This window comes from Phacochoerus africanus, chromosome 7 (genome assembly GCF_016906955.1).
Source record: "Phacochoerus africanus isolate WHEZ1 chromosome 7, ROS_Pafr_v1, whole genome shotgun sequence".
NCBI lineage: Eukaryota > Metazoa > Chordata > Mammalia > Artiodactyla > Suidae > Phacochoerus > Phacochoerus africanus.
The window spans coordinates 30,942,199-30,950,588 of record NC_062550.1 but is presented as its reverse complement, the minus strand read 5'-3'; the positions used below and the strand labels follow the sequence as shown (position 1 = coordinate 30,950,588).

At 35.7% G+C, this 8,390-nt stretch overlaps 1 protein-coding gene across 4 annotated transcripts in view; it reads right to left on the bottom strand.

Moving 5' to 3' along the window:
• Positions 1-4,681: 4,681 nt before the first annotated feature.
• The window catches only part of MON2 (MON2 homolog, regulator of endosome-to-Golgi trafficking), a 114,988-nt gene continuing 111,279 nt past the window's right edge, over positions 4,682-8,390 (bottom strand). For all 4 annotated transcript variants that reach the window (XM_047787105.1, XM_047787106.1, XM_047787107.1 and 1 more), the window contains one exon: positions 4,682-5,461. In XM_047787105.1, coding sequence (XP_047643061.1) covers positions 5,298-5,461 — 164 coding nt within the window. In that variant the 3' untranslated portion in view covers positions 4,682-5,297. The remainder of the gene's footprint in view (positions 5,462-8,390) is intronic.

Genomic DNA, 8,390 nt, shown 5'->3' with positions numbered 1-8,390 from the left:
GTTCTACCACTAATAGCTCTGTTTCTTCTGAACAGGTATAGTGAAATTAGAGAAAAGGCTGGAAAAGAGGAAGAGAATGAAAGAGAAAGGAAAGGAAAAAAATAGAAAAATTAAGGGAAAGCCTAAGAAAGGGAATAAAGTAAACACATAATTTCTTAAGAGAGAGAAGGGAAGAAAATGATGCAGGAAAAAATATATAGCCAAAGGTCTCAATTAATTGTAATAAATTTATCAAACAACTTCAACAGTTATCTTAAGAAGGTCATTATGAAATCAATTCAAAATTCAAACTATGTTTTCCCTAAAGAATGAGTAAGTAATTCATTGATTATTGTCTCTGTTTTAGAGATAACAGATGCTTTGAAAAGTTAACATGCTTGGAGTTCCCGTTGTGGCTCAGTAGAAACAAATTCTGACTAGTATCCATGAGGACTCCAGTTTGATCCCTGTCCTAGCTTAGCGAGTTAAGGGTCTGGCATTACTGTGAGCTGTGATGTAGGTTGTAGACACAGCTTGGATCCGGAGTTGCTGTGGCTGTGGCGTAGGCCTGCAGCTACAGCTCCAATCTGACCCCTAGCCTAGGAGCCTCCATATGCCACAGTGCAGCCCCAAAAAGTCAAGGAGAAAAGAGAAGAGAGAAGTGAAAAGAGAAAAGAAAAGTTAACATCCTTGAAGCTGAGTAAGAGGAAGGGCCTCAGGTCCTCACTGCCTGACAATTACTCAGGATTACTAAGATTGTTTAGATTCTCAAAAGGATCACAACTCAATCCCTTAACAAGAGCCAAAACTGCTAATGCATTCTAAATTTCTAGATTTATAAGAAAGTGATATTTAACTCCTCTGGAATAGTTTTTTATATAAGACACAAAGGCATAACTTTCTTCCCCAATCTATAAAAACTCTTCACTCAAACTGAAAGCACCAGTCCACTTGCCAGAGATTTAAAAAGATTTAATTCAAGTGATTTTGAAACATTAAAAACTGCTTTCCCATTGTATATAAACTGGAAACTCACCATGGGGTATGAACTCCTGGTTCTTCTCACAAATGATTTAAAAAAAAAAGCATAATTCACTCTAATAATTTAGATAAATACGACCCTGCAACACTAAGCACAGTAAAATGTTGTTGTTTACACAAGATCAGCGTATCTGCCAAAACGGTCAAACCAGAGAAGTGGAAATCTAAAGAACATACGAGGCTGCTGGCAATGCTTTCATGAGACCATTTTTATCTACATTTGTGTTAGTTTTCTATTAAAAAAAATAATCCACAATATTCTCGGCTTGGACAGATTAATTCCAGAGGCTCGTAAATTTCCACAATTAATATCTATAGCAATCACAGGTAAGTGGGTTCCTGAAAGAATTCTGCCTTGGCTAGAAAGATATCACATCACCTACAGCAGGCTCAAAGATTTGGTTGCCTGCCTGAATTGTTCTATATATGGGAAGAATATAGTAGTCTTATATAATAACTACACTGCCATCCATTAACACAAATGTAATAATGATAATTTCATTAATATTTTCAAGTTGTTTTCAATAACTTATATGTTGTTTCATTCTCTGTTTCTTGACTGACCCTTCGGCCCAATGGTTACTTAGGGCTAGAGATACCAAATTGTGATAATAAAATACTCTCCAGTGACACTGAGAAAGGACAAATAACTTGAGTTATTGGCCAGCTACAGAATTAAATGATCAGAATGTTATTCATCAGAATAAAATATGTATGCTAAATTGTTCCTATCTTCCTTCTGGAGCTACATGTAATTTAAATAATATAGCTAGAGTTGAATCAATATATGGGGGAAAACAGATAAGAAACAACATAGCTATTAATATAATAAAATATAAAATGAAAGCAAATGAGGAGTTCCCATCTTGGTTCAGTGGTTAACGAATCTGACTAGCTAGCATCCATGAGGATGCAGGTGTGATCCCTGGCCTTGCTCAGCAGGTTAAGGACCTGGCATTGCTGTGAGCTGTGGTGTAGGTGGCAGACAAGGCTCAGATCCTGTGTGGCTGTGGCTGTGGCTGTGGCTGTGGCTTAGGCAGGCAGCTACAGCTCCGATTTGACCCCTAGCCTGGGAACCTCCATATGCCACGGGTGAGGCCCTAAAAAAAAAAAAAGAAAAAATGAAAGCAAGTGAAAAGTGGTTCACTCTAAGCCAGACTTTCACGCATTTTTTTCTTTTGGCACCTAGCAAGCTCCTAATATATAAATGCTATGAATGTATACAGTAAAACTAACAAAAAACTTTAAAACTAGTTATAAAGATATATTAAATAAAAAACTACAAAATGACCTATTCTTTTCCTTTTTGGCAATAGTAACATTACATTAGTAAGTTATTTAAGTTGAAAATTAGTTTGTTTCCTTTATGATGGAAAAATAGTCAGAAAAGGACTTTAATCCACCTCTCTGTATATGCCAGCTGTAGGGCAATCTATGTAAGACAGGCACTGTCAGTGACAAAAAATGATTACATGAGGCTCAAAACTCATTGTATTTATGTATTTACTTACTTACTTTATTTTTCTTTTATAGCTGTACCCATGGCATATAGAAGTTCCTGGGCCAGGGACTGAATCCAAGCTGCAACTGCAGCCTACACCACAGCTGCAGCAATACTGGATCTTTAACCCACTGCGCCACAGTGGGAACTCCTAACTCACTGTATTAAACTATGTATCTCAAATGGCATTATTACCATGGTTTCAAAGACTAGTCATAGTCTCAAATATGCCATAAAATGGTCTTAGCTTTGGAAGCTTCCTTTTTGAATCTCGAAGCATCCAGTAATCTCACACGGTCTAGTTCTTCTAGTTACTAAAGAAGGGAATTCATACCAACAAGAGAAGGGCAATGTGCTAACCTCTCCAGGGATCAGAATTTATTTTAGAAAATGCAGACTTGACTCAAGGGAATTAATTGCTAGTGATGATTCTTGGGGCTAGCAGGAGATATTCTAGGAGGAAAAACCTGTCAAAGTATACTATGAAGGGGGCCGACAACTTTGCTTGTTACTAAGACTGGCAAGGATTACCATGTTACATGGTATTTACACATTCGCCACATTTATGTTTTGTTATCTGTAAAGTATGGTCCTAGTATTGAAAACTAATACAATCTTAGCTAAAGCTATTCAGTTTATATAAATATTCACTGCATACCCTTGACTCATTTAATTCTTACTAGAGAATAATTACTCTGATTGCAACTGATCTGTTGTTTCCCAAGAACAGACATTTTTTTTTACTTCATGTAAACTCACGGCAATATTTTTAACATGTTTCTGAACTGGAATTTTTACTCTATTTCAATACTTTATCAGTAATATGTAGATTTTTCTAATCCCCAGTTTAACATGGCCAAATACAGAAAATAAACTAAATACAAAGGTTGAATTTTTTTTTTTTTACAACTTTCTTTAAGGAAAATGCTAAAGATAGAATCTAGGAAATGCCATATTATACCTTAATTTTAGGTGAAATTATAAAATAGAAATTCATTAATTCATGTAAATAAAATAACACCCTCTCAAAAAAAGATCTTACCATATGTTTACAGAAAATAGTGCAAATTAAATACACAATTACAGCAGCCTCAAAACTGTATACATTACTCAATTCTAATATCCTCTCATATTTTTGTAATTATTCTGGAGAGGCTAAAATTTATAAATTCCATTAAAATCAAAGGCCTTCCTGAGGTTCCCTTGTGGTGTAGTGGGTGAGGAATCCAGTGTTGTCACTCACTGTAGTGGCTTGGGTTGTAGCTGTGGTGCTGGTTCAGTCACCTGGCCCAGGAACTTCCACATGCCATGGGCACAGCAGAAAACAACAACAAAAGCCTCCTAGAACACTAAAATAGTATTAAGACCATTATGATTTCTTATGAATAATCATTGTTTTAAACATCTTTGAGTCTTCACATAATTAGGAAAATTTAAGTCAAGAAAAATATGATAATACCATAATCTATTAGAGAAAAAATACGGTAGCTAGGGCAGTCAGTTTTTTAAGAAACACGTTAATGTACTCAAGAGCACTTTTCTTCTTCACTAAGATAGGAAAATGAAACAAAATTAGCATTTTACTCCATGACAGAAAGTTTACTGCATTTCTAAATGCTTCACTATCTCCAAAAATACACTTCTCATTGTTTTAGAATACACACATATTTTATATTTGTGGGTTACCATAATAATTTTCTTCTTGAAAATATATTACAAAATGAAGCACTGAAATGAACAAAACCTCACAGCAAAATTTTAGGAAATCTGAAATCATCTTACCTGGGTTATATTTCAAAGACAGTGATAAGTGTTGTTAGTGGGGGAAAAAAATAAGTAGAAATATAAAATATGAAAAGTCTTTAAAATCAAGACAGCAAATATAAAAAGAGATGTACTTATGTGAAATCTGGGAAAGATATTTAAAGAAATGAGGTATGATGGAGTCATAGTGCTACAATATATTAAGTTAATGACCTATACTTCAAAATTGCAAAATCAGCAAATCATATACTATCTGCTCTGCTATGTTCACATGACCTTCCTGGTCAGATGTTTAATAGTCACTAGTAAATACATTTAAAATAGACATTAAGCTAACCGCGTGATCATATGGTGAGCATATCTGCCACTTAAGAAGGCAAATTATAAGTAAAAATGTAAGCAAACAATTTTGTATTAACAATAAATACAGCTTCAAGCATTTAACATTATCAATATTTTTAAAAATTTAAATAATAAATGCAACTGTTTTATACAGAACTGTACCATTTATTATACACACAAGTATATCAGTTCCCTTTGTTTACAAAGGCTGGTTATAGACAATATGGAATGTTACAGTACCATCTTGCATAAAATTTTAGTACAATTTTGTACTAGAAAAAGGGCGCAAAAAGACCAGCCTAATAAATCTGACTAAAGGAAATATCTTTTCTTTCTTTTTAAAAAGTACATCATTAACACATTTACCACAAACTGTACATAAGCTCACTTTTAAATCACCAACTGAAGATATGGTAGCAGGTATGCTGTGGTATTAACCATCTCTCTCATCAATTTAATTTATTAAAGGCTTATACTGCTACTCATTCAGGAGCCTTTGTTGACATGTAAGACTGTAGTATGAATTACTTAACTCAGGTAAGTAAAATTTAAAGGAGGCCAACAACAGCTGCCAAGAATTATTTGTTGTAAGAAATGTCCTTCTCATAGAAAACTCACTGATGAGTTACATTCTTCAGTTATCTTCCTTCTTTAAATGTATTGTAGCTGGTCAAGATTCTCCATTTTGAACTTTGGATGCTGGTGGTTGCATGAAATCCTTAAAAGGAACTAGTGCCTCTTTAAGTGCAGAGCAGACTTCTGAGGATGAGCAGGTGATACATTCTACTAAAGTTGGGTATAAGGCAATTACTTGTGCCCAGGTATTTCCATCAACTGTAATACAAAAAGAAGTAGACTGAAATAGCAGATTATCCAGTTAGCATAAACACAATGCAAAGAAAAAAATTCTAAAATATGGAGAATCCACAAGCTTACACTTTTTCTTTCTTTTAAAACTTGGAATACTTCCTGCAATATTTAATAACGTATGAGGGAAAAATATATGATCAGTGTGCAAGAGTCACAACAAATTCGATAAAGTACCAACGAATTTGATAAAGTACATTTTAAATGATACTTCGATTTGTGAAGGCCTTGAAAGCTAACAAAATAACTTAGAATAATTCAAGTCTTTGTCATTTTCATTATAATAACCAGAAAAGAAAATGTACTTTGCAAGAATTAGAAAAGAATTCAGTTTTTATGCAGTTGCATTTCCCCAGTAATATCCTTAATATCAATTTTAACTTTAAATGACTGCATATAGACCCATTCTTCCCTTATACTGTTTGCTAATCTTTAATGTATATGACTAGATTTAAGCTGTAGTGAGCAGAGACATTTCTGCCTTAACCATCACTACTATGAACAACTAGGATTTTTAAATGCTATTTGGTGAATGGACAAAATGTTAATTTCCTTATACTCTGAGATCACATATTACATTTCTATTTTCCTATATGTGCTATGCGTATTTTTGAGAGCACAATACACAATAAAACCTGATGACAGCTTTTTCGTAGACAGTCTGTGAATACGGCATTTAGTGGAACAAATCTCAAATCTGGGAGACAGTGTAGAATAAAAGAAAGAATACTAGACTATACATAAGCAACTCTGATTCTATATTTTTCACTCCAATTTACTGAGTGTCAACTAAAAGTCTAAAAACTGGAGTTCCCATTGTGGTTCAGTGGGTTAAAACCCAACTAGTATCCATGAGGATGCCAGCTCAATCCCTAGTCTCACTCAGTGTGTTAAGGATCTAGCACTGCTGTGAGCAGTGGTGTAGGCTGCAGATGCAGCCTGGATCCTGCATTGCTTTGGCTGTGGCATAGGCCAGCAGCTGCAGCTCCAATTCAACCCCTAGCCTGGGAGCTTCCATATGCTGTACATGCAGCCCTAAAAAGAAAATTCTCAAAACCTTTTTGAAATAAGGTAGTGCTGGGTGTCCCTGATAAAATCACGTAATGATTAATGATACTCAATGCCATTAATTATTAGGAAAATGTAAATCAAAACTACAATGAGTATACTTAATAGAATGGCTACAAGGAAAAAAAAAAGCAACAACCAGAAAACAAGTGTATGTGGGGATGTGGAGAAAACAGCCCTGGTAGAATGGTGGCTCCTCAAAAAATAAAAAATTGGAGTTCCCACTGTGGCACAGAAGGTTAAGAATCCTACTTCAGAAGTTCCCATCGTGGCGCAGTGGTTAACGAATCCGACTAGGAACCATGAGGTTGCGGGTTCAGTCCCTGCCCTTGCTCAGTGAGTTGATGATCCGGCGTTGCCGTGAGCTGTGGTGTAGGTTGCAGACGCGGCTTGGATCCTGCGTTGCTGTGGCTCTGGTGTAGGCCAGTGGCTATAGCTCCGACTGGACCCCTAGCCTGGGAACTCCATATGCCGCGAAAGTGGCTCAAGAAAATGGCAAAAAGACAAAAAAAAAGAATCCTAATTCAGGCTCAGGTTGCTGTGGAGGTGTGGTTTGATACCTAGCCCAGAGCAGCCGGTTAAAGGATCCATTTTGCTGAAGCTGTGGCTCATATTGAATCCCTGGCCTGGGAGCATTCCATATGGTGCTATCATAAGAAATAGATAAATAAATAAATAATAGAATTTACCTGTAACTCAACTAGAAAAAAAATAGAATTTATATGATCCAGGAATTCCACTTGTGGGTACATATCCAAAAGAATTAAAAGCAAGGTCTGTACACATATGTTCACAGAAGCATTATGTACAGTAGCTACACAGAAGAAACCCAAGTGTCCACCAATGGATGAACAGATATAGAGACATATACACACACAACAGATTATTATTTGGCCTCACAAAAGAAGGGAATTCTGCAACATACTAAAATATGAATGAACTTAGCAACATCAGTTAAGTGAAATAAGCCAGTCACAAAAAGGGCAAATACTCTATATTTCAACGTATATGAGGTACTCAGAGTAGTCAAAATCACACAGATAGAAAGTAGAATGGTAGTTACCAGAGGATAAGAGAAGTAGGAAATGGGAGTTTCTGTTTACAGAGTTTCAGTTACAAGATGAAGAGCATTAGACATGGATGGTGGTGATGGTTGCCAACACTGTGAATGTATTTATTAATACCACTAAAAAAATGGTTATGATAGTAAGTTTTATTATATGTATTTTATCACAATAAAATAATTTTTTGGGAAAAAGATTGCACAGATTGAAAGCTATCTACATTGGCCCAGACAATCAACCGACCAAACTTAGTCTTGGTTTATTATAAGAAAATATAAAAATATATTATCTTAAATAACATCTTAAATTCAGGGACATATTCAAATCTCTTAAAATAAATTATGTTTTAAAAATTAACCAGGGAGTTCCCGTTGTGGCTCAGTGGTTATGAACCTGACTAGTATCCATGAGGATGTGGGTTTGATCCCTGGCCTTGCTCGGCAGGTTAAGGATTCAGCGTTGCCATGACCTGTGGTGATGGTCACAGATGCGGCTCAGATCCAGAGTAGCTATGGCTCTGGTGTAGGCCAGCAACTGCAGCACTGATTCGACTTCTAGCCTGGGAACCTCGCCATGTCATGGGTGTGGCCCTAAAAAGACAAAAAATAAAAATAAAAAATAAAAAAATAAAAACTAACCATAGATTTTCATGGTCACTTTGGACTTAGCCATCAAAACAATGAAAAGGCAGAATTCCCATTGTGGCTCAGTGGTAAGGAACCCGACTAGTATCCATGAGGAAACGGGTTTGATCCCTGGCCTCG